The following is a 27,391-nucleotide window of genomic DNA, read 5'->3' on the forward strand; positions in this document are numbered from 1 at the left end:
CGGGTAAGCAGTGATGACATCCACCCAAGGGGTCGTTTCTTCTTGAGTCTAAACAGGCCCAGCTCGCTCAGCTTTTCCTCCTAAGAGAAACACTCCTTTAATCACCTCTCTTGCTCTCTGTTGGAGCTGCTCCAGGAGCTGCATGTGTCTGTCTCTTGTCCTGAGGAACCCAGAAGTGGACACAGCGCTCCAGGTGTGCCTCATCAGGGCTGAGTACAAGGAGAGGATCTTCCTTCTGTGACCTGCTGACAGTGCTCTTCCTAATGTCCCCCAGGATCCCATTGTCCTTCTTGGCCACCGGGACACACTGTTGGCTCATGGACAGCTTGTTGTCCACCAGGACCCCCAGGTCCTTCTCCAAGCTGTCCCCCAGAAGGTCAGCCCCAAGCCTGGTTCAGACCCGCAGGATTACTGAAGGAGTCCCAGTGTGAATTACAAGCACAGTGCAGGGTGCATGTATGTGATTATCTATCCATAATCAAATAATCAGCAAGGTGAATGCTGGCTTTCTCTGCTCTCCTTTAGGGACTGTGAGGGGGCACATATGATATGTAAGACACAAATACAGTTAATTTTAACAGTGTTATGTGCTCCCCAGCTTTTGGTGGGCCATAGGTTTAGCAAACGGGTAACACGTGTTCCATTTCACCATGTCAGAAGGCGTAAATGTAACAGCATTGGGAAGGCACAGTGAAGAGATTGGCCTGATGCACGCTGATACATGCACACGTAAAACCCAAAACCCAGGTGGGTTTCTCTCCTCTCAAAATAAAGTTAAGTAGCAGTGGTTTGAGTACTGTTATGGTAAATGTTATGCTGGGCTTTATCTTGTCTGTCCATCTATTATTGCCTTGTATGGCAATAGATGTACTTGGTATTTGTTCTTGACTCTTCCTATACTTCTGTAGGTCAAAATATTTCATACTGATCATATGATGATATTCCACTCTAAATAGCTGGCTTCTCCTTTAGTCATTCTAATTTTAACAAGCATGTGAAAGTCTGGTTTAAGAAACTATAAAATAATTTAATCTATTGATTCAGCTTATCCTTGGAGATACAACCCTATTTATTCCAATAGAAATACCCACAGTATACAGGCTGTTGATTTCTAGAGTTTTAGGACCAATGCATTATAAAATGCATCTTTTTGCATTCTTATTTCAGTGACTCAGATCATCGTCTTGTATGATGCATCCTATTTTAGAGGAAAAGTCTAATCAGCTTTTCAAAGCTGTATCTGCTACAACCCTGCCTGATGGTAGGTGTTCTTGCTGTCTTGGAACTGCACAGCTTTATAAAATTTTGTTATTAAGATATTGATTTAAAAAAAGTACAAGATTGTGTAAAAGAGGAAAAAGTCATAAAGGCATTGGGAATGAGCAGTTTTACATTGCAGTGCATATTAAGAAATGGGTGTAAGTTGTCTTTCAAAGTGAGACATATTTGTAATACTGAAATTTCAGTTACATGTCAGTGAGACATCTGGTATTTGGAAAGAAAGGTGATTAAACCACTGTCACGGTTCCTTAAGTGGTTCTGCTTTTCATCAGCTCACATAACACTGATTATTACTCTTCTTTTGAACAAAATTAGCTAAAACAAATACTATGGTTTCTGAGTTTTCTTTTGGTTTCTTTAAAGTTTATATTTAAATACTAGAATTTTGCTGTGTTAGCTGTCCTTTCATTTCTGCTCAACCATGTAATAAAGTCTCCTTTAGATAGATGTAAAACCTGCATATTTTAGTGCGGTGGCAGCCAAATGAGCATAGCAAACTTAAATCTGGGTGGCACAGTTGAAGCGTTTTATTCTAAGATATTTATAGACAAGACATACAACATCAGAAAGCAGTAAAGTGTTGCTGGGTACCAGGAAGTTGTATTTAATTATTACTTTAGTTGGCTGCACTTTAAATAACTTACTCCCTTCCCTAATACTGAAGATCTCAGTGCAAGCAAAGCTGTTTTAATGATGGACTAAAGTGTTTAAGGCTTTAGAGGTGAATTACAGAAGAAGGCTATAACAAGAAAATAGGGAAGAGCATTACAAAGGGATTCCTGATACAATAGCAAGGGGAGCATGATCTGAGCAAAACAACAGAAGAAAATCATTGGCATTTCAAGAGTATGTTGAATATGAGTCTTAAAGCACAATAGGCCTGTGAGATGGAGGTTCCTGTATGATACTGTAAGTCAGTATAGTACAATATAGTTCAGCAGCTCAGAGAAAGGAATTGCAAATTCATACAATGATACCAGTTAATCTGCAAAACAATAAGGACACAGATAGTAAATTAAATTTTGTAATCTGAAAATATAAACTGGTAGGCAGATGCATAGCTTCAGTCAGTATGATTTGCCTATTCCCCAGGGTACGTTGACTTGTTTCTTCTCTTTTATCTGTTTAACTATTCCTGTATTAAGTTATTTTTATTTTCTTATCTATACTTGCATTGACAGTTTCTCCTAACAAGACAACCTTCTTTTTCTTTGAAGAATGCAGATTATTCACATGTCATTAGATCTTATTTCAGTCAGTGCCTCTGCTTTTTAATACTGCTACTTTTTGTGGCTTATGGTCTCAATATGCTGTTATAATGTGAAACTTAGTGAAACTAGGAACATTAGAAAAAAGGTATGGTTTATGGTCAGAATTTAAATATCAGACCTTATCTAGCAAGCTACTTTGTTTTATATAAGAAAATTATGTCAGTAAGGGAAAATTTTATAACTGTTGTCTCTGCTAGAGTTTTGTTCACTGTGAAGATGAGCAAAGGAACATTTCTGTCTGAGAAATTCACTCTGATGTGAATCTGGCCAGTAGCATTTGTATTCCTCCAGAAGAATTTGCACAGACAAACAGAAAAAGAAGATATGCTTTCACATAGACTGGTTTTCTTCTTTTAGACTTGAGTGTTTTACAACAACAAAAAAAAAGGCTGCAAAGTGATCTAAGTTCCCTTTCTTCTGTTTTACCAACACAGAAATGAAACTTAAATCTAGGAGTGACTTTATTTTTTTAAGATAGTTCAGTATTTAATTGCAAATCTATTTGAAACATTAATAGGAATAATGGAAAATTACACTCATTTTTCTGAAGTTTAGCCTACTAAATTTCATATACCTGAAAACATTTCATTTTTTGTTTAAAGCACTTTTGACTAATTTTCTTGTATTTTACTGAATAAAGTTGAGATCTGTGCCAGAAAAAACACTAAACTTGATGGCATGCCAACTTCCTTTAAGGAGCTAGTGTCTAGCTGCACTGGCTACATCACACTCTTCTGATGTGGTAGGAATATTAATATTAGTGAATATTAACAGGCATTTTGTGTTTCTGGCAGGTATTGCAAACTGATATAATCTCAGTTTCCCTCTTGGTGTGAGCCTCCAGATATTCTTACAGGGTATTCAAATCACATTTATTCATTAATGAAGTTATATACCACTGGTGTTTTTTGCCAAGGATGCAAACTTAACATTTTAAAAGATATTGAGAAAACTCACACAGATCTAACTCTAACTTGCTGGTTGACCAGCAAAGGTACATCCTCTACAAATAAGCAGGTGACACTTAAGCAGGGCTTTGTTTGTTTGTATACAGGCCATGATTGTGGTGGGATATGAAGTTGTGTTTAACAGTGTTTGTGGTGCCTTGATATGCAATCATGCAGTAGAATTCCTCACAGGGATACCACTGCCAATGAAGCAGAAAAAAAAAAGTTTGAAAATGTGTGCCTTAAATGCTGATATGCTAATTACTGTTTTTTCCAGTGTTTCTTTAATCCCAGCCTGGAAACACTTTCAAGACAATTTGCAGCACATCCATGCTGCCCAGGCACCCATACAGAACCTGTGCTGACATTGCCACCACTCAGCTGTTTGTTGTGGCTGCGTCTGCATCTCCTCAGCCTGCCCAGGTACAGCATCAAGCCAGCCATGGACCCAACACCTCCCAGTCAGGTGCAGAAGGAAGACCAAGTAATGGTGAGAGCATTTGACACCTAAGAAAGATTATAGGAAGCATAGCTTATGACTGATTCTACAGCTGAGGTGGTGAAGCAATGATTAGGACTACCATTAGGGATGCATGAGTGTGAGACAGGAGGATGGAGATAAGGAATGGGGAATACAAGCACAGTTTCCACTGTATCTAATAGAAAACCTAATAGCAGCTGCTGACCCCAAGCAAGCTAGGTTTGGAAAACAACAGTTTGTTCTGAATTGCACTGTTTTCTTTCATTTTGATTTTTTTGATGCCCTCACTGTAACATGGTTTGATGTAACTTTTTAACCCTCTGACTGGAAAGATCTTGCTGTACTTCTTGTTATAAAGGAGTGTTTAGACATCATTACTTTGTATTGGTAGGTTGGTTTGTTGCAGGAGTTCAGATAATAGTGTTTGTTTAGCAAAAAACTGGAGCACTCACACTGACAATACTGAATTGGATAAGAAAATTTAAAACAATTACTTCACCAGCTTCTCATCTGGTAGTGCTCCAATGAGTGAAAGCTGTGCAGTCTTAATAAAAATCCATTATTTTTTCTTTCTTTTTTCCTTCAAAAATGACAATGTAACTGCTGACATAACAGATGAAAGGAGTTGCTGCTCCTATGCTGAAGTAGGGTTCTGATAATACAGTTCATCCAAAAAGTGGGCACCTAAGTGTTTGTTCTGTATCTACTGGATATATGTGCTGGTTTTGGCTGGTTTGGCTGGTTTTGGAAGAATAAATTTTCTTCATGGTAGTTGGTATAGGGCTGTATTTTAGATTTGTGCTGGAAGAAGTATTGATAATACAGGGATGTTCTTGTTATTGCTGAGCTGCACTTGCATAGCATCAAGGCGTTTTCTGTCTCTTACCCCAAACCACCAATGAGGAGGCTGGTGGGGGGGGCACATGGAGTTGTGAGCGGACACAGCCAGGACAGCTGACCCCAGCTGACCACTGGAATATCCCAGACCACATGGCATCATGCTCAGAAAACTGAAAGAAATATAAAAATATATAAATATATTTTTATATATTTTTTAATGTGTAAATATATAGAAATAGATATAAATTATATGTATTATACACATAAATATATATATACATATATAATATATATTTATAGAGATAGAAAGCTGTGGGGAAGAACAAAAATGGGGGTCTTTCAGACTGATGATATTTGTCTTCCCAAGTCATATTACCCATGCTGGAACCCTGCTTTCCTGGGCTCCTGGCTGAACATTCACTTGCCTGTGGGAAGCAGTGACTGAATTCCTTGTTTTGCTTTGCTTGTGTGCGCAGCCTTTGTTTCCCTATTAAACCGGCTTTTCCTTGACCCACAAGTTTTCTCACTTTTATCCTTCCAATTCTCTCTTCCCTGTCCCACTGGATCAGAGTGTGGGACATAGTTGCCAGCTGGGATTAAACCATGAGAGCACCCTATCTCTCAGTGTATTTATATGCTAGCCAAAACTTTAAAGTTTTGGAAACTTAAATTTTGTGTGTCTCTTCAGAGATTTTTTTCCTGCACTTGGCAAAACATTTTTGAGCAATCCTTTGTCCATATTTATGGAGAATATATGAAGCTGTAAAATAAGCAATTGTATCATTAATAAATGGATGTATTTGTGCACATTAGTTTGTAATCTGCATTTCTGCTAGCTCTGTTTCTATAGCAAGATTTAGCAATCAAAGAAGGTCCTTATTTCATGCCACATGAGCTATTAAAATGAAACCTGGACTCTTTTTTGTAGCTTCAATGAGGTAGTGTCTTGCCAGACCCACTATCTATGGCAATAAATTTTTCTTGTAACCAATACATGTTGGACCACAGCTACTATCAGTGATTTGTAACTAAGTGATATTTAAGTTCAAGTTGCATGTAGGTAAGTGGCTTTAGCTTTATCTTGGTGAGGTAAAGACAGGATGGGTGTGGTGGGTAAGTTCCATGCAATAAAGTGCCCAATTTATTCTTCCCAAAGCAAATATTTGTTAGGTAACAACATCCTATTAATAGTAGATTTTAATATTTTCTCTCGTAAGTTTCTCTGAACTATTTCAGGTCTTGTCCTGCTGAAGATCCTTGAAGGCTTTTTTCCCAAAACATACCCATATTTGTTTCAATTTTTTAATTTTTATTTTAGTCTGTTTTCTTTTTCTTAAACCTCTTTGGCATCTGAACATCTCCCCAGGGGCCCTTAGCCAGAGGTTAACCAAAGGTTAACATTTATATTTGAGACCACACAGTACTCTAAAGAATGGTGAATCCTACAGAAAAAAATATAATTGTTGGTAGAACAATTTTAGGCCCTCACTGTTTGACAATTGTCTATTCCTTGCTTCATATCCCACTGTTTTCTTCTATATTCCCTCCAGGTTACTGGGAATGGAGAGATAAGCTATGACTGCCTTTCAATGGGTGAATCCTAATGTTGCCATCAAAGCACAGATTTAATAAAAACAAGACAACCTAAAACTGAATTGCCTCTACTACCTCAGAATTCATCTGTAGAAACCATGTTTGGGTTTTGTTTCCCCTTTCAAATGAAAGGTGAGTTCTCCTTGTCTGCAGAAGCAGTGAAAACTGCATCAAGGCAAGAAAGAAAAAATACCAGTCAGGAAACATAATTTTGTAACACAACCACGAGATAATTAATTAATATAGCCTTTTTAAAGAGCAAGAGCTGGGCAGTAAGTACTGGTGAATAGAACAGCAGTGCCAAGCTTTGTGCCAAGCTGAGCTGGTATCTGGTGTTGGTACCTGTGCGTTTTTCTTACACAGCTTAGATGTAAGAGAAACATAGATCCTGGGTGCACAGGTGTACTGGCAAAATATCTCAGGTGAAGAGCTGTAATGTATTTACCTCTTGCAACTTGCTGTCCCTGCTTTCCCGACCAGCTCCATCCATGCGCTAGTGGGGCCGAAGGAAGGTCCCTGGCTATCTCTGATGGCTGTGGGCTGTGGGTGCGGTTCTACCCTGCTCCAAGCAGCCCTACTCAGTCCTGCCCCGCCCGATCCTGCCTGGCCCGGCCCGGCGGCCCCGCCTGCTCCGTCTGGCAGGACGGGCTGGATCCTGGGCACCCGTAGCCCAGGGGCTAGCCCGGCTACGGCGGTGGCCAGCAGTGCGCAGTGGTGTCCGCTGCTTCCTCGCCCGCCCCCGCAGAGCAGCGTTTGACCCCCGGCGGGTGTGTATATGTGTGTGGGGTGTGGTGGGGCGGGGGCAGAGGCGTCTGAGACTCGCACTGCCTTGTCCAAAAGAAAAAGGGTTGTGAGGGATGCTCATGGATTCCCGCAACTATGCGCGATCAAACGTACACGGTGCGTTCCCTTCCTGTCTGTGCCTAAGCGCTTGCCTTCCCCGCTGCTTCCCTCCAAAATGCCCCCAGGGCGGCTCGGGGCTCGCCTTTGTAAAGAGGGAGGGGAAGCTGCTGCTCTTCCGTGGGCTCCCCGGCCGGGGCGGACAGCTGGTGGAAGCCTCCAGGAAGGCGCAGGATGCCCGGCACACCGGGCTGGGCGCTGCTGGCGGTGGGGCAGACGAGGCAGGGGGAGCAGTGTGCTGTGCACTAGGGCAGATCCCTCCCACTCCGGCCAATTTCGGTGAGGAAGGTGAAATGCGGAAGTTGCCACCCAGAACTGTCAGTGGATCAGTCAGGTTTTTAGCCCGGAGCACGCAATTAAGAAAAATAAATAAATGAAATAAATCCGCCCTTGGTGCGTACAGCCAGTCTCGGTCCTCGTCGGCAGCCGACACCCACGGCTGCTCGCCCGTATGGCGACGTTACCTGCCGCAGACAGGAGGGCGTTCGCCCTGAAGATCAACAGGTAAGCGGCTTTCCTCGCACCCGGCACCTATCGCTCGCCAGTCTCAGCCTGGCCAAGACAAGTGGCCGGGGTTGGGCGGGATGGCTCCTCCCCTGGAGACCCCCGGGGCGGGGAGCCATCTGACAGCTCCAGATAGCCCGGCTGGCCAACCTTCGGCCGGCACCGCTCCGCGCCGCCCGCTGCTCCTGCGGCAGCTGCTGACCCGGGCTGCGCTTCTTCTGTAAGGTTTGCTTGATGAAAGGTCCTCATCAAAGACGAAGCCGGCTGTGGGTCAGTGTCCTCTGGCAGGGATGTCAAGTCTCACCCCAGGACCCCTGTTCTAGACCCCCATGTGTTCTGTCCGAATAAATTCCGAGTTCTTTGGAGGGGTTGCTCACTGGCGACGGGGCGGAGAATGGGGTTCCTCTTCATAAGAAGTGGCAAAATTACCTGATCCCTCTAAATTAGCACTCCTGACAAACTAGGAGTTTATGTTTTAGGGAGTCAATACTGCAATTATATACATCCCTGGGATTTTATTAATTTTTTTCATTCTTTCATCTATGAAAAGTCCCCCAGTGACTGAAAATATTATCTACCTCCTACATTCCCTCCCTAAACCAAATAAATTAGAGTTCAGCTGTTGGAACACCATACTCTTGAGACTAAACTTGCTGTCTGATGGACTTTGGTGTTTTTTCCCATGGAAGTGCTGACTCTCAGGTTGTCTGTACTGTGGGGTGGCAGTAAAAAACCAAGACAATTATTTTCATATTGTTAGGTTGAAGGAAAAAACAGGCCTTCTTTTCAAGAGTCTTGTCATCTGAGACAAAAACTGTGTTTCCAGGGTGTTGATGCAAGTGCTAGGTAGCTGAGTTTGCTGACACATAAAAGAACAAATAGCATAATGGTAATATAAACTGAGGATAAGTCTCTATGCCAGAGAGAAAAGTATACAGAGAAACTCCACCTCCTCAGCAATTTGTTGGAAGACATGGGGTTTGCAGTCAGGGAGGATAAAATTAGCTCCTCTGTGATGTGCCTTTCTCATGGCAGAATATGCATCAATGTACCTTTCTGTACCCTTTGGGAATTTATTTTAAATTTATGGTGGATTATTCCCAAGTGGGAGACACCATATTTGGAAATCAGATGAGTAGTTCATGAGAGGATCATGCCACAATTCCTGATCATTTGGAGACTTGCTTGAACAGAAATCATAACTAGCTGATGTTTACAGAGTTTGAGTTATTTTCTTTCTTCCTATTTTTAGGGTCAGATTCTTGGCAGCTTTCCCTAGCTTTGGTGATGGTCACTGTTCATCTCTATGACTAAAGCCTTACAAAGTAGTAGAGTCATTACAATTAGTTCAGCTTCATTTCACAAAGGTTCACAAAAGTTTTGCTAGTAAGAACTGTTGTGAAATTAAATTACTGTTGTAATTTTTAAAAATTTCCTTTTCTTTTTAATCAGTAGTGAAATAAGTCAGTATTTTTCATAGCAAGTAAAATGTTGAAATATATTATCAAAATATTCTGAATATGATTCTGATATAAGAGTGTGCCCTTTTATTTTGTGAGCATGGATATTTTCTTTTGCACTTACACTTTACTCTCTTTTATCAGTATAGTAGATATTTTCTAGAAGGAAATTTTGTTTCACTTTCTTGAAAAGGAGCAGGACATCTTTATGTGCCTTCAATGCAGTTTGTACTGGTGACAGAAGAGTGATAGATCTTTGCAAGAAGCATTTTTAATGTGGTCGTTTGGATTTTTTTTAAAGTAATTTTCAAAATCAGAGGAATAATAGGTCAGTGTGTTTAGTTGTATACAAAAGACTAATTTACAGCTGTAAAATTCTGTTTCTTTCTCTTCAGAGTTCCTGACTTCTTCAAAATGCAACTTGTAGTAAAAGTTGAACATTACTGACAAGGCAACATTTTCAGGACATATATATATATAGTACAATTATATAGTGCAATATACTGTATTGCCTCTATAATTACTTTGCATTCACTACAAATTTGCATGCAAAACTCTCCCCTTTTTTTATTCACTCTTTCTCTTGCCAGTGCTTTATGTAAGCTGTACATAGTTTTTATGAGGACCAGCAGAATTTCAGGCTCTGTTCTGCCTGAACATCATGCATGTCCCTGCTACTGACACAAGGTGTACCCTGTTGTGCTTGGTGAGCCATGACAGATATCTGACCAACCTGTGAACTCTGTTCTTTAAAACATTAGCAATAGCATGATATTATACAAAATGTCTTGGTGGTCTCATTATGATTTAAATTTAGTGTGAGTTCACGAGCACTGGAGTTGCAGATGTTTCAGGAACAGCTAGTACCTGACAAGCAACACATTTGCTTGGAGCTAGGTCAAATTTTAAAAACAGGCCTTCAAATGCCTCCAAACTCTTATATGCAACCTGCCCACGTAACCATGTTTTCCTATCACTTTATTCTTCCTTCCACCCATCTGGTGTCTATTGCCCCAACCTGTTGCTTCCTGCCTTTTTTAATCCTGCAAAGACTTGCACATGTTTTTCATGCATGTATGTGAGTAGTTCCTTCTTCTTTAATAGGATAGGTTTTATGAATATTGATATTCATTTCCTATGTAGAAGTAAAGGAACAAATTTTTAGTGTCCCTCAAGTTAGGCAGCTAGAAGTCAGCATGGGACACAAAAAGCCACTTCCTCCATGCTGAGTTTAATTCAAGATAGTAATTAGAAGATATCTGGATTGTGCAATGTGTGTCTACTTTCCAATTACAGTATTTATATCCAGGAATCAAGGAAGTTAAAAATAATTTTGTAAACCACTGAGAAGAAAACATCTCACTATTGCTAGAAATGTGAGGTATAATATGTACCAGCTGAGCAGTGCATGTTTGAGAGACCAGAAAAACTGAATTTTAATCAGTTTGTCTCAGCAGTTAGAATAAACATGTGTTAGGATAAACACAATATTAACAGAAAAGATATTCTATTTCTATTATTTTTGGTTAGCTAGTGCAGTTTACTGTCTTATCTTTCACATAGGTCTTGCAGTGGTAATTGTTTGTTTTGACTTCAAGTGAAGAAAATTGTTCTTCAAGCACCTAGCTGGGGCCATTGTCACCAATGTTCTACATTCAAAACATTTCAACACAGAAATTACAAAACAGAAGGTTATCAAGAACAGCAATAACAAAAACAGGTCCCTAACATATCACATAACTTTCAGTCATGTGACTCTTGCAATTAAAAATCCTCCCAACAGGCATACTCCTCAACTGCCTCTACAGACAACTGTTGTCTGAATTTCACAAGTATTACAAAATAAATTTTCAACATTCATTTCTGTAATTTCATTTCCTTGTCCCTGAAATTGCCCAGTTGTGAAACAAACTTAGCTTTTCCTGTTCTAGTTTTAAGACATGCACTTAAGTGATGAATTTATTTGCATAGACTTATGTTAAAGAACAACAAACTCACACTACCAATATTAAACGAAACATTTAGCTAAAGATATCAGTTTTTTAAAAGTTTACATTACAAGTCATACTCATATGAAATTCTCCAGTTGTATCAGGAATTTAATTTTACATTAATGATGAAAATACATTTAATTTTTTCTTTTTACCTGGAATGGAAAGGTCAGCTTAAACCATATACTGTACAGAGTTTCAGGTCTGAAGATTCATGAGAAAAGAGAGCCTAAATGGCAAAGGCTGTTGTGGAATAGTCAAGCACAAAAACTCTTCATTTCCTCTACACTGATAGTAGATTTCTGCTCAATGCAACCCCTTTATGGGGCTAAAGCTATCATCTTTGGATTGAATTTCAATAAAACCCTTGTTATATGGATATAATAATATTTTTTTTAAATTTAAAATTTAATTTTTTATAAATATAAATTTTATATTTTAGAAATTTTTAATTACTTAAAAGCATTTACCAGACTCCATTGTATACACCAAGCTATTTACTTCCACTATTTTTTCTTTTCAAACATTAAATATATAAAAGAAGCCCCAGAGAGGACCTCAGTATTTTGTATATACAATAGGTTTATGTAGTAAATATAAAAATCTAGCTTATACAAGCATATATATGTGAAATGGTAGTGGTTTTGTATTTATATAATATTCTATAATGCAGAATATTAAATGTAACAGATTAAAGAGAAAAAAGTAATATTTATATATTTCACATGTTAGGTATAGCAATGTTAGATAACAGTTCATAGCAAATGGGTATATTTTTCTAAGACTTCCACAGAAATAAAAGAGATTGTTCTTTTAAATCCCTGGGACAATTACACGGAGTTTGCATGCATGGGGTATAAAGATTGGGTTTGCATCTTAGGTCCCTAAAAAGCATTGCATTGTAAGGTACCTTCAATGATCATGTAGTTCCAAACCTCCTGTTATTGGCAGAGATATCTTCCACCAAATCAGGTTTTTCAGAGCCCCAGAAAACCTGGCTTTGAACATTACCAGTGCTGAGGCAGCCACAGCTTCTCTGGGCAACCTGTGTATTGTGAGAGGATTCACTTTCTCCCTTGTCCTGTCACTACAGGCTCTTTTAAAAAGTCCTTCCCCGTATTTCCTGCAGGTCCCTTTTAGGTACTGGAAGATACTGGCTCTTCCAGTGCCTTCTATTCTCCAGGCTGAACAAATCCAACTCTCAGTCCATCTTCACAGGAGATGCGCTTCAACTCTCCTCTGGACTCACTTCAAGGGTTCTGTTTCCTACCTGTGCTGGGACCCCAGAGCTGAGGCAGCCCTGCAGGTGGGGTCTCAGCAGAGCAGAGCAGAGGGGCAGAATCCCCTCCCTGGCCCTGCTGCCCACGCTGCTCTGGATGCAGCCCAGGACACGTTTGGCTCTCTGGGCTGGGAGTGCCCATGGCTGGGTCATGTCCAGTTCTTTGTTCATCAGTACCCTCAAACTGTTCTCAATTCATTCATCTCTCAATCTTGGTGATTGCCCTGAACATATTCAATGTCTTGCACTTGGTCCTGTTGAATTTCATCAGATTCGTATGAGCCCGCTTCTCAAATCTGTCAGGGTCCCTTCCATGAAGCTAATCAAGTGAAGTATTCAGCTTGATGGTGCACTCAGCCCCACCATGTGTGTCATTAAATGAAGTTATTAAGTAGTATTGCTCCCTCTACTTACCCTTGAGGAGCAGCTGTAATTATTTATTTACATTTTGGATATTCCACATTCACTGCAGATCAAGCAAGAAAACTATCAAACCAGTTCCAGCTAACAGTCCACCTGTTAAATACATGTCTCTCCAATTTAGAGACAAGAAAGCTGTGGAGCACCATACAGAAATTCAGGTGTGTAACACCAAGTGCTCTTCCCACATCCACTGATGCAGTCACTCCATTGTAGAAGGCATCTGGATGAGTCCAGCACAATCTGTCCTAGGTGAAGTCACCTTGGCTGTCTTTAATCACCTATCTGTATTCCATGTGCTTCATTATAACTTTCAGGAGAATCTGTTGCATGATCTTACCCAGCACTGAGGTAAGGCTGACTAGCACTGCTCCTGGATACTGGTTTTGTTTCCAAACTGTTTAATCTGGCTATAGGAAATAAATACTAGAGTATACAGGACTATCACTATACTTCTTTTCTTCTTTCATTCAATTTTTTCCATTTTTTCAGTTGACTAAAACATGTGTTTCTTCCCAGTTGTCCACAGCATTTATCTCCCATTTCTGGTTTACAGGGATAGATTAAACTGATCACTGTATCTGCTCAATCCTTTCACAGAATCACACAACAGTTGAGGTTGGAAAGGTCTGGAGGTTATCTTGGTCAACCCTTCTGCTCAAGCAGGGCCATTTAGACCCAGCTGCCGATGATCTTGTCCAGGTGGATTTTGAAGGCCTCCAAGGTGGCAGACTCTAAATTTCTTTGAGCAACCTGTTCCAGGGCTCAGTCACCCTCATGGGAAAAAGATGCTTCACATGGAATCTCCCAAGTTTCAGGTCATGCCCATTGCCTCTAGTCCTGTCACTGAGAACCACTAAGAAAAGCCTGGTTCTTCTTTACTCTGTCCCTTCAGGTATTTGTATAAACGGATAAGATCTCCCTGAGCCTTCCTTTCTCCAGGCTGAACAGTCCCAGCTGCCTCAGTCTTTTCCCCACTGGAGTGACGCTCTGGTCATTCCTTCATCATCACCTTAGTCACCCTTGGCTGGTCTCTCTCCGTATCTCTCTTGCACTGAGAAGCCCAGACTTCGGCAGGGAAGTGAGGCATGTCTCACCAGCATTGAGCAGATGGCAAGGATCAGGTGCTTCAACCAGCTGGCAATACTCTGCCCAGCACACCCTGGCATAACATCTGGCTTTTTTGCAACCAGGACATATTGCTGGCTCATGTTCAACTTTGTGGAAGTTATGGTCTCCTAGAACCAGTGTAGTCTTGGTCCTCTAGGACCTCTGTGCTTTCCTGCAAAGCTGTTACCAAGCTAAGTGCCTTCCAGCACATATGGGTGCATGGAGATGACTCAGGTACAGGGCTTTGCAGTTGTTGAACTTCCCAAGGTATCCATCAGTCCATTTCTCCAGCCTATTGTGTTCCCTCTGAATGGCAACACGAGCCTCTGGTGCATCAAGAAGGTCATGCTGCACTCTCGTCCCATTTCTGTGTCATCAGCAAACTTGCTGAGCGTACACTCCGCCCTGTCATCCAGATCATTAATGAAGATGTTAATCAGGATTGGATCCAGTATTGACCCCTGAGTTTTACTGCTAGTTCATATTCTCCAGCTAGACTTCTTGCCACTGATAATCACCAACTGTTCAGGAAATTTTCAGTCCAACTCACTGCTCGTCCAGCTCATACTTCACCAGCTATAGACATTATTCCTTTAGACAGATGAAGAACCCCATGTCTTTACTCCAAGCTAATTTTTTTCCTAGCTTGTGGCATCATTGTCTTGATGTCTTCTGCATTTTTATTCAGCATAAAGAATAGATTGTACATGGCTCTAAAGCAGGTGGAGAGAAGGCAGAGAAGACAGGGTGCTCTGCAACTTCATATGCTACTCATAAAAACCAGTCCTCTACACACAGATGCTTTACCTTCCATCTGCCCACTGTTTGAAATCAAGGCAGTTTGAGGGAGCAGAAGAGATAAAAAGGACTTGATACCATGGTTTCATCCCTGCTCTATCAGTTATAAGTGCTCACAGCATGTGAACAACTAAATAGTTATTAAAAGCCTCAGATGGCTCTTTCCCTAGGTATATTGACCTGTGTGTCATATTCTGGGACATTTTTATCTGTTCTCCTCCACTATAAGGAAGAGATGCAAACTAGCAGAAGTGGCTTGTAAATCAGTTACAAGAGTAAGCTGAAGAAGAAAGCAACATCATATGTTTAGATTGTGTCATAGGGTAATAATTGATATTTTTGTTCAAAATTCCCATAAGCATCTCCTCATTTTTCAAAGGTAAGATTATTCAGGATGATGCCTTTACTACATTTGGCATCATAGTATCTATAACAAAGACTAAAAGCCCTTTCTTCTGATATACACTGCAAAAAATTGCAACATTTCATGCCTAAAATATATGTAACTTTTAGGAAGTGGAGAAGAAATAGCAAGAAAATGCCCTCATAACTACTTTTCAGAGGGTTCTGGTGCCTTTCGTTATTGACAGTGACTTACTTTTGGTTTTTATTGATTACCCTTTCTGGAGTTGTCTGCCTGCTATACAACCAAGGTGATAGTAGCCACTTAAGTAGGAGGTTGATGACAAACACAGGCCCACCCAGCCATGTATCCGTGAAAAATTAGAAGTGAGGAAAGATAGGCACCATAATACAAATGTATACACTTTATCAGCTCCTAGGCAGCTGTAGAAACTGTGTCTCTAGTGAACAGTCATTGGTCATGCAAGCAGAATACTGTTGTTTCAGTTGAGACAGATGTTATTGACAGCTAGGGAGACCTCTAACTGCAAACTTCATACTCAAATAGGGTTTAAAATATAACGCTCTGTTTTCTGTTACAGTTGTGTAAGTGTAGTATTATACAGCACTCACATATCTGTGCAATCACTGACCTCAGGTGTAATAATCCCTGTTACATAGAGCAATAGGATTTTTGCTTTTTCTCTGGGAGATGGCTGCTGAGCTAGAAATAGACTGAGCAGAAAAGCTCAGAAAAGCATTTTAACATAATTTTTTACGATCTTATGTCCCTCCAGACTTCAGACATGCATGTGCATGGTGAAACCTAGCCTGCAATTTATGATGAGGTTCTTTTCTTTTATACAGTCAAGGAAATACTAAGCTTACCAAAAGAAAATGTAAATACAGATAAGAAACATTTTTATATCCACCAAGTCCTGTGTATGAGTATTTCTTTTTCATTGCTCCAAGCAGCTGTCATTTTCACATGAAGTGAAAACCAGCAAGAAATAGGTATTTAATGTTCTGTTTTATACCTTCTACCATTTTCAGGTTTTATAATCATTAAAAATTACAATTAGTGAGAATGAGTCTATGTAGTTGTCATTTTTCTCTGTTCTGACTTGACTAATTTTTAAAATTTGATTTGAGAAACCCAAACCAGACCTTACCATTGTCTGTAGCAGTAGTCAAAAGGGTAGTCTGTGAATTTGCTTATTTGATATCACAATTACAGTAAAAGCTTGCCATCATATATGCAGTTACAGAAAACTAGGCAGGCCCAGGCCTAATCAGCTCTTGGGCCAAGTTCATACAAAAAATCCCCAATACCTTTTCTCATGAATTTTGTAGAATTATGCTTGCATATATACTTGCATATTATATGATGAATCACAGTTTTCTGAGCTTTGGTAATAATGGAGATCTTTTATAAGGGAGTCAGCACACCTGGACTCAGTATTCTTCCCCAAAGTCAAGCAAACTGGGTTAGATAACAGCATGTATTATTTCAGTTTTCACATGATCTGAGCCTTACAAAGGTAATAGTATCAAGACCTCATGTTTAGAACATTGAGTAAAATGTAGCATTTCTCCAAGCTTGAAATTTTCCAGATATTTCAGTTTGTAATTTATGATATAAAATGCCTTGCATAATCCACATGTGTTTGTAAGAGTGTGTGATAATGAAATTTGTATATGGGACGATAACCAGAAGATACAAAAATATATTATTTTTAATAATAGTTTTTAATATATGCCAAATTCTGTGAACATTCTTATTTTAAGACTGTGACCAAAAGATCCAGCTTTTAAACATATCTTAGATACTGCTTTGGCTCCTGCTGAAGTCAAATCAAAATTCCCTGTTCTAGAAATAGCAGTACCTCTTCATGTGCTTGAAAGTGGGCCAATTTTATTTTTCAGACAAATTGTCCTAGTAATTTGTCCTACTTTTTCTTGTTCAACTTAGCTCTAAAGAAAAAAAAACTTGTTCTAAGAAGTGTCTGGAAAAAAAAAATCCTCATGTTTTTCCTTACCAGAAAAGTCATACTGAAGCTCCACAAATCTGTTCTTAGGAAATTGCATCCCAAAATATTAATACAAATTATTTTTCCCAGTTCTGTCCCATTTGCCTTATTTCCTCCTCTGGCCTTTCATGTAGTCAGTATTAAAGACCTTTTTATGAATATCTTATGAATTTATTTGAAATTGATAGGCACATTATTTGCTGATTAATAAAAATACCAACTTTGACCTTGATTAAAAAAAAAGAAGCAATCCTATAGGAGCAAAAAGAAAAATTTCCCTTGAATAACATGTACATAGTCTTTATTTTAATATTATTTATTATTGTTGTTAATGTCTGACTTTTCCCACTTAGTATCAATAATTGTTTCTTAGTAAAAAAGTGAAAACAAAGCACAAAAACTATTAAACTTGGTACAGGTTTTACAAAATTATCAGTATTATAGCAGCATTTTCTTAGTGAAGCCTTTTGGATGCTCAGATAATACACATTAGCTGGAATATAAGTCTTTGCGCTTATTTCATAATCACTTTGTTTTGAATTGGTGAAACAGTGCAGCAAAAACAAAAATCTAGAAGAGTAAACTAACATTATTCTATTACTTTCAAAACACAGTATAAAGAGAGAGTGGCACATACGATTATTACTGACCTTGAAATTACCATTATCATTGTTACTGTAAAGAATGTAAGCTTTTGGAAGATTTTGTAATAGTTTAGGAAAAAAAAAATTAAAAAGCTATGCCCCAACTACCAAGTTTTGCAATGGAATATAGACCTGTGTGGTAAAAACAAAAAGTAGTTCTTCAGACATCTCAGTCAACAGAAAATAATAAGGCACCAATGTGACCTTTAGTACTTCAAGCAGAGAGTGTTCTGAGCCAAACACAGAAAATTGTCCATAGATAAGCTGAGGTTAATCCATTCAGAATGAAAGCTTTGTCTACATATTGCTGTGTCCTGGTAGATATTAAGGCAATGGGCATGACAAAAGAATTCTGGTGTTTAGACATGTATTTTTCTTCTGTTAGCATGATTAATTAGCGTCATTAATTAGCATTAAATGAGATATTAATTACAATTTTTCTGTTGCATATATATAAACTATCATGACCAGTCTAAGTCTATAATAGGATGACAGATGACATTGATTTAAACTTTCTGCTTTCCTGGAGGTACCACCAAATTAAATCTTACACCTAAAACCACATTCATTGCAAGAGCCAACCAGTCAAAAATGCATACACATTATCTTCTCAAATGTTGTATCATAGCTATTCCTATTATCCATACAGAGATTAAAAAATGAATGAAAACATTATTTCATCAGGACCAAATCGGAGGGTTTTGGTTTCTTTGCATGGCCAGGATTAGAAAATTATTTTTATCAGTGCTCACATCTCTTCCCGAGGGAGAAACAGCAAAACATAAAGGCAGAGAAAAACCTTCACTGAATAAATATCACACATGACCTGGGAAAGAAATAAAAATTGAGATCTTTCCCTTTTTACTTTGTAACAAGCAATGTTATGTGAAAAAAATTATGTGACAGCATAATGAAGTCAACAGTTTCCTCTTCTAGATTTTTTTCTTTCTTCCCACACCATCTCTTGTAAGAAGATTGTTGTTAAATTTCAACCAACTTGAATAGGATCTTTATTGCTTTATTTGATACAGAGTCTTAATGTGGTAGACCCCAAAGTGGGTGTGTGCCAGAGAGTGTACGGTCTACCTGAGCCAACACGGGAACAGCAGCAGTTCAGATCGACCCTGCTGTAAGCAGTGGCTAACAAAGTGGAGCTCTGGTGCCTTGAGGACTAATTAGAAACTTAGAAGAAAAACAGGCAGTTCCACTAGCAGTAAGAACACGAGATCTAAGTGAGATTCCCATATTTGCTAGTTAAAGATCTGGATCATTGCCCAAAGCTTTGTGTGTGTTTGCGTGTGGGAGTGAAAGAGAGCGGTAGGTAATTGTTACATTTTTCTCTTCTAGAGCTTTTTAGTTGCTTATTTTCTGTTGTAACAAGAGAAGTTTCATCTCAGCTTCATAAAAACTAGTTGTGAATTTTCTTTGTCAGTGTCAGATGAAAGGGATTACTCTTCAGGGTAACCAAGACTGAATATTTTACCTGTTAAATAGAAGTTTTCACTGTTTTTTTTTTTTTTAATGATTCTGCTACCATTTACATTTAAGTGTCAATGTTTCTGTCTTTGGGGGTAGTTCTTGCACTATTTATTTGTTTATTTCTTTTCATGTTTCCTTGCTGTCTAATTGTGTATGCAGCATGTCTTGCAGAAGACAACTTCAGTCTTCTGGAAGGGCTTGTAAGGTTGTTAAGGATTATGCTTTCTGCCTCCCCTCTAACAGTAAGTAACCTTGGAGAACCTTATCCAGTAGGCACGTGAAGCATACTTTTAAAATTAGTTTTTTTCTTATGAAGATTCTGATTTTCAGTTAATAGGTGTTCAGTTAAAGCTGTTCTCTCTCTTCTATTTTGAAATTGTTTGCCACAGTTTAAATTTTCATATTATGTGCATACTAACAAAATACCCATTGTGCTTGCTTTTAAATTACATATTTCAAAGACATATGTCATTGAGCAGAATTTACAGTGAAACTGCAGAACCTGCTTTATGCGTTATAAGGGTTCATATAATTTTAATTATACACCAGCAATGTTTGGCCATAGATCTAACATATGTTAAAGGAAGAAAAGAAACAGCTGTTTTATCTTCCTTTCCTGATACCTCATCTGGGCCCAACTAATAACCCAAATCTCCAAGCTCACAATCCCTCAATGAGCTCTGTCCTGAGAAACACTCCTGAATTTGACCTACAAGATGAATTTCGTTCTAAGAACCTCTGGGTGTAGTCTGTCACTTTGGTTACACAGTTAATATATTATGCAAACTGTATGCTTTGCATTGGAGAGTATTTGTGAAATACCAACTATGTCTCAGCTGTTTGCTAGCAATTGCTGGAGGTTTATTTCTACCTGTGGGACAGACACTGGTGAAATTGAGATTGAGAAGCACCAGTTTGGGCTTTGGGGTTTGTTTTGGTTGGTTGTTTTTATTTGGCTACCCTCCAGTCCTGTCTGGGTGGATCAGGAAGTCTGGTGAGTTCCAGCTTTTTCAAGAATTGCACCAGAGAAGTATGTCATCATCATTCAGGGGCCAAGACATCACAGACTGGAAAAGACAATTCCAATTCGTGTTATTTCGCTCTGACACTGTGGTTCAGCCAAGAACCTAAAGTCCTGAAAATCCTTAGTATGCTGTCATCTGCCATCCTTCTACAGGTTTACACTCTTTCTACATGCCAAGTGAATGTTGACAAACTGTGAATTCAGCATTGATCTTTTTGGAAAAGTCTCCATCAAATCTACACTTTTTTTTCAGCTAGTGAAAAGGAAGAGCTATCAATATAAGTGATCAGTAGAGCTATTAACACTGCTGAGTCACATTGGTCTTTGAAAGGGTTGCAGTTGCCCAGATGCTGTTTTCCAGGTAGTTCAGGGACATTGCAAATGGGCTTTTGTCACTATGCAATCACGAGATGGCTGCTTAGAATCACAGAATGTTTTGGGCCAGAAAGTGCCTTAAAGGTCATCTAGATCCAACCATCCTCTTCATGGGCAGGGACACCTTTCAATAGGCCAGGTTGCCCAAAACTGCATCCAACAAGTTCTGGAGCACTTCCAAGGTCAGGACATCCACAACTTCTCTGAGTGATCTGTTCCAGTACTTCATCACCCTCTGTGTAAAGAATTTCTTCCTAACATCTAATCTAAATCTCTCCTCCATAAACTTACAACTATTGCCCCTTTGTCCTATGACTATTTGCCTGTAGAAAAAGTCACAACCCCTCTTTTTGAAAAGTTCCATTTACGAAGTAAAAGGCTGTGATGAGGTCTCCCCAGAGACTTCTCCAGGCTGAGCAACTCCAGGTCACTCAGCCTTTGTAGGAGAGATGCTGCAGAGTCCCCTGATCATCTTCGGGACTCTCCTTTGGACCTGCTACAGCAGGTGCATGTTTATCATGTGCTGAGGACCCCAGACCTGGACTCAGTAACCTGGGCAGAGTCGCAGTAGAGCAGAGTAGAGAGGAAAAATCCCCCTCCCTCAGCCTACTGGCAACAGTTCTTTGGATGGAGCCCAGTATGCAGTTGACTTTATATGCTGTGAGCACACACTGCTCACAGCTTACTGGGTCATGTCCAGCTTTTCATCCAGGAGAACCCCCAGGCCCTTCTCCACAGGGCTGCTCTGAAAAAGTTCTTCTCTCAGGCTGTACTCATAACTGGGATTGCCCTGACCCAGAGGCAGCACACCTGGACTTGTTGAACCTCATGAGATTCCCATGGGCCTACTACTTAAGTTTGTCTGGGTCCCTCTGGATGGCATCCCTTCCTTCTGTTGTGTTAACTGTACTGTTCAGCTTTGTGTCATCTGCAAGCCTGCTGAGGGAGCACTGTTCATGCCACGGTGAAGATACAGAAGAGCACAGACCCCAGACAGAGCCCTGAGGAACACCATTCCTCACCAGCCTCTTCCTGGAGTGTCCACAAGAGCCATTGACAGCAACTCACTGGCTGTGTCCATCCAGCAAATTCCTTATTCACTGAATAGTCTATCCATCAGAGCCATGCATCTCCAATTTGGAGATAAGCTGTCACATGGAATAGTGTCACAGAAACCTAGGTAAATGACATCAATAAGTCTTTTATTGTTGACCATTGCAGACATTGTCCTGCTGCTGTTGCAATGGGAAATTTCTTTCTAATACTTTACAAGAGCTTTCTTGCTTCAATTTAAGCACACTGCTTATTCCTCTTCCCTCTAGGGACACAAACTGTTCACCATTTTCTTTATCTATTGCTATCTTTTACATAGTGAAGGACAACTGCTGTCTCCTGTCAGTGTTCCTTTTTGTGACACAACTGGTTTTTTCAGTCTTTCCTCCTCCAGATTTTTCAGTCTTTCACTCTTTCCTTGCCAAAATTTTTAGCCTTCTGACTGCTATCTTTTGAAGCCTTTTGTCCTGGTGTGACTAAAATTGATTGCATCTTATTCTGTGTTGTTACAAGTGTGTACATTAGCCCAAGTATATCTCATTGACTTATATTAACAGAAATAGCATCAGTTTCTCCTCATCTGTGGTAGTTTTACTAGTAAATGTCCCAGTATACTCTCCCAGTGTCTCTTCTGTGTCATGGCTATTTCTTTTGACAGTTAATTTCACTTTTTGTATTTCTGCAGTTGTTTTTTTTTTTTTTCTTCCTAAGTTTAGAGGTTTACATTTATTTTTACTGAATCTAGCTGTGGTGATTTCAGACTGTTTCTAAAATACTCACAATTCCTCCTGAGTTGTGATCCCCAGATTTTAGTCCTATGTTATCTATATCATCATCCATGTTGTAAAATGAAGTAGGGACAGGAATAAGATTGAGGAAAAATTTCTTCTCATAGTAAAATTTCCTTGCAATCTTCTTTTGAACTAATGAGGATCATGCTTTAAATATGTTTTATTTACCAGCTGTGAGCTCTTTTGGAACCAGCTTTGATGATTCCATGTAGCCTCTCTCTCTGCTTACAGGAATGTCATGAAGGACAGTATCAAAAGCCTCATTGAGCCAGCTAAACTATCACAGAAAAGCATTCGATTGGTTTTATGTGACTGCCCTTAGATAAATCCATATTGTCTGTTCATCATCTCCTAATAACTGCCAATAATATACCAATAATTGCAAAACTTTTTGGAACAGAATTTACTGCAGTCCACATTTTCTAATTGCCCACCATTCACTTCATCATAAGACTATTAATAAACAGGCATGTCTAAGGTGATGTATATTTTAATGTTAAATGCAATTTCATTGTCTCCTTGCTTCAACTGAATGGAAACCACAGAACTCTTTCTCAGATTTTTCAGTGACTGCTTTGCATTTATCCTTAACCACTTACCTTCTTTCCTTGTTTTTAGCACATGGGTAGACTATAGTTGCAGTCAAGTATGACTGAAAAGCTTTCCTCAGAATTAGACAGGCCTGTTGTACACACAAGGCAGGTAGAAGTATAGCCAGGCATAGATGGACTGTAGCCTCCACAAAAGCTAAGACATGACACACACCAAATGACTGTGAACTACCATTTCCTGAGGGTATATCAATAGTGCCCAAGGTAGCTCTTTGATCAGAAAATGGGCAAGTCACAGACAACAGCCATTCTGACATTATGAAAGAGCCATCTAGTAGCACCTCTGTTTCTACCTTAGTTCCCAAGTTTTCCAAAGTTTCCAAGCAGATCTCTGACTTTTACATCCACCTTTCCTCCATGTTGGTGTGATTAGCTTGTGCCTTTGGTTCTTTTAGCAGTTGGGACTTTATCTAATCCTAACAAATGTAGGCAATGATTTCTGAGTTGGTTCAAACAAATTTTGCTGTCTTCTGTTATCCGTACTGTACTTTCTTCCTTTAGTCATTGCAAAACTGTGAAGTCAGTCAAATGAAATATTCTTATCTGAAAGTCACCATTTCAGATTACAAGGTCTGTCATCCACTGGACTGATTTAGTTTGCAAGTTCTTTCTATTGATGAGACATTGGAACAGATGTCACCATCTCAAGAACTGATGCTCTTGAGAACTGTAGCTGCTCTCAATTAGCTACATTTGCTCAGGCTTTTACCAGACAGCAGATTTGGCCCTTCATACATATATGTGCTTCCTCTTATAATTTCCTCTTTGAAGCAGCTGATAACCCTATATTGGATGTAATTTAAAGATATATCACTGTTTACACCAGCAACTTCTGCAATAGACCACAGCATAGTTTTTACATCTGCTGCTACCTCTACTATTTCCATCAGTAACAGATACTTCTGCACAGAGTAGAAGTAAAATAATAATTTTGAATAATTTGAGTTTTGTACATGCATTCATTATTTGCAGTGGGAAATTGAGTAACAATAATGCTGATATATAAGCAGCTTTTCTTTCTAAAACAGTTAAAATAATCTACAGAATGCACCGACTACATCACTTTCCTTACATGGTTTCTTGCTTATGAAATCATTGAATAGCCTTTAAAATATCTCAGTTTTGATTTTTGGAATACCACTGATGAGCAGGAAATCCTCCTCCAAATGGATCGCTTTACTTTCTCTATAATTCTGGCTTTGTTCTGTCTATGATTGCTGCTGCCTTCAGATTGGAGCAACATCAAATTCACACCTGGCATGGCCTTTTCACCTAAAAGCAACTACTCTCATCCATGAGATTTATTTTCTATATCAGGCCTAATATCTCTAATATTTTTAATACATTCTGTCAGGTGCCTGGTGCTTCACATGAACAGAAATGCATTAAGTGAAATTCAGGGTTTTGTCACGCTCAAAAAAGCAGTAGTATGTGTCACAGAATAGGCACAGTAGTCATAAGGAATCAAGGGGCCACAAAGCAGGAGAGGTGCAGGCAAAACTGTCCTTTGGCATCTGGTAATTCTAAGATGCCTATTAATGCTTGCTGGAGTTGAAAGTTGAAATGTGGAAGGGAGTATCTTCTTACCTCTGTATTTTCCTTTTTCCTTTTGACTGCCCTGGTGGGCTGCAGGCTATTATTTTTTCTTGGAATCTGCCTAACTGCATCTTGTTTTCAAAGTCTTGTCCTGAACCCTTATGGTGAAATATAGTGTAGGTGTTTTGTTACCATTTCATGGCTGATAATTCTTAAACTGAATATTCTAAATCATATTAAACATTAATTGATTAGTTTCCATGAAAAATGACCACGCTATTCTGCTGTATTTTTAGACTGCATATATTATTATCACTCTGGGATTTCTGAAGAATTAAATTCTGGGACCTCACTGCTGCCATAGCAATCAGATAATTAGCACTTAAGAAGTTTTTTCCTCAAATGTCTAGCTGATACAGTAGGCAGATTTTTTAATTTCTTCTTTGGTTTGCCTTAGGCTTTTTACAGCAAACTGCATTAGTAGTGTAAGTCTGGGCTTATACTGTTCTGTGAGTTATCTCATCTTGTTTTTATCCCTTGATCAATTAAAATATTTGCTTGGGTGATTTTCATTTTTCTTTCTCTGCTTTATTATTGTATTTTTGCTTTGTAGAAGTGAATATGCAAGTGTTTCTAGGAAGGTTGCTGTCACACTTTACTTAGGGCTGAAGTAATTCTTTCTTGCATAGCATTTCCCAGTTGTGAGGGCTGCAATATAATGATAAAAATCCATTAGAAGAGAGACAGAATCTTAGTTATATAGGACTGCAAATGTTTTATGAGATTTGCATCAGCTACAAAGCAAGAGGAGTTAGATCATTATCAAAATGTATTTCTAAACACTGGGACAGGAGAGTAAATTGGCTAAATGCTGGCATTTGGAATTTATACAGGGATAATTGTAATTATAAGGATTTTTCTCTGCTTAATTAAAGGCACTCCTCTGCAGAAATAAGAAAGCAATTTACTCTCCAACCAGGCTTTGCACAGTTCTGCCAACGAAGCCTAAGTACCCCTGGCTTTTCTACATTTCAACTGGTAAGTTCTGAGTTTATCTTCCTTACAGAGGTTTGACATGTACATTGCTTAATGGTTTTAGGGTAAATTAAATTATCTAAATTGTCTCGCTTTCCACTGGCTTCTACCTGAAACTGTTAAAAAATACTCTCTGGTGAGCTGAGGAAATGATTCCTTTGAGAAACATGAGAATGTTCCTTGGAGCCTGGAATAGACAGTCCCTCTACATATTACTATGAATCAAAGTTAATTAGTAAGTGTTGGAGTATATTACATTCTTTCCCCGATGGAAACATTCAACTTCTTCAAGTAAATGCTTTGTGTGGCAGCCAGTCTTCTTCCCCCAGTTTCATATGCTGAGCATGATTCCATGTGGTCTGAAATATCTTGTGGTCAGCTGGGGTCAATTGTCCTGGCTGTGTCCTCTCCCAGCTTCATGTGCATCTCTAGTCTTTTTGCTGGTGGTGTGGTATGAGCAGCAGAAATGGCCTTGGCTCCTTGTAAGCACTGCTCATAATGAAAACAAATTTTATTATCAACACTGTTTCCAGCACAAATCAAAAACATAGTCCCATAATATTTACTACGAAGAAAAATCAACTGTATCCATGCCAAAACCAGCACAAATCAATGAATAAAGAGAAAAAAAAAGAAAGTTAGAGGCTCAACAAGCTTGACTTAATACAGTTTCTAGAGCTAGCAGTACGGGCAACATGCTGAGTGTTTTCCGGAGCTGCAGAATGTGCATGTTAAGTGATACATCCTGAAGTGTGTCCTAATTGGCATAGATACAATTGAGTCAACTGCTAACGTGTCTCCGAATCATCTTCAGCCTTTCACGTGTAATTACCCCCTAAAGAAATCAGATCATATGACAGTGCCCTTATGACAAAGGGAAAAAATGACAGATGCTTTTATTGCCTTTCAGGAGGATGAGTATTCTCCAAACATACTATGCCATACATGAAACTGACTATGATTTTGGCACTGTCCCTGTCCCTACCCTTTTAATTTTTGATTCTTTTTGTGAGGCCTGATAAGTAGAAGCAGGAAGAGTCTTTGTGCACCAGTGATTGTGAAAATCTAGATGCAAGTGGTTGCTTCCTGTGTCAGGGCCTCCTGCCACTACTCACTTCCTTAATCTGAAGTGCTGTGATCTTTAACTTGTTCCTGGTGGTTACTCAGCCTGACGAGGCCAGGTCCCTTCTTCTGCACGCCAACTACCGCTTGTTCTACCAAAAAAACTTGGTAGCATTTCATTTACCAAGTGTTACGCCGTAGCTGCCATTTTGTGTGTGCTGTCACAATCTACCTGCCTCTAATTCATCATCCTTAAAAGGTATGTTTGCAGTGATGATTTGTGGCATTTTCTGTAGAAAACTTTTTGCACAATTTTATGGTACGTGAAAGGGAGTGCTGGCTTCTTATTTAAGCCGTTTTCTGTGTTTCCTTTCAAAAGTTGCACCAGCTGTTAGGGAGATCATTTCCCTCCACCCGCATTTGCTTCTTATACTATCTCTTTTTCATTTGTGTCTAATTTACAATATTCAAAAGCTCATATTTCTAGTGGTTAAAGGTTATTGTTAACACTCGAACTAGCAAAAGAGGACACGA

General features: G+C 39.2%; 1 protein-coding gene and 1 long non-coding RNA gene across 8 annotated transcripts in view; one reads left to right on the top strand and one right to left on the bottom strand.

Moving 5' to 3' along the window:
• Positions 1 to 4,749: 4,749 nt before the first annotated feature.
• On the bottom strand, positions 4,750 to 6,977 carry LOC117243715. The gene is made up of 2 exons (XR_004495550.1): positions 6,859 to 6,977; positions 4,750 to 4,990 (listed from the first exon to the last, which is right to left on the bottom strand). It is a non-coding gene; the product is annotated as an uncharacterized LOC117243715 (long non-coding RNA).
• Positions 6,978 to 7,076: 99 nt separating this feature from the next.
• DOCK8 (dedicator of cytokinesis 8) overlaps positions 7,077 to 27,391 on the top strand; it is an 87,702-nt gene continuing 67,387 nt past the window's right edge. For 2 of the 7 annotated variants that reach the window (XM_015653626.2, XM_033511367.1), the window contains exons 1-2: positions 7,077 to 7,180; positions 25,696 to 25,798. Coding sequence is in view for 2 of the 7 variants with exons in the window: in XM_015653621.2 (XP_015509107.1) it covers positions 7,765 to 7,817; positions 25,696 to 25,798 (156 nt within the window). In the remaining 5 variants the exon portion in view is untranslated. Of the gene's footprint in view, positions 7,181 to 7,218; positions 7,314 to 7,336; positions 7,818 to 25,695; positions 25,799 to 26,963; positions 27,117 to 27,391 lie in introns of those variants that run through there. The other 5 variants (XM_015653623.3, XM_015653624.3, XM_015653625.2 and 2 more) reach the window with 4 other exon arrangements.

Source organism: Parus major, chromosome Z (genome assembly GCF_001522545.3).
Source record: "Parus major isolate Abel chromosome Z, Parus_major1.1, whole genome shotgun sequence".
Lineage (NCBI taxonomy): Eukaryota > Metazoa > Chordata > Aves > Passeriformes > Paridae > Parus > Parus major.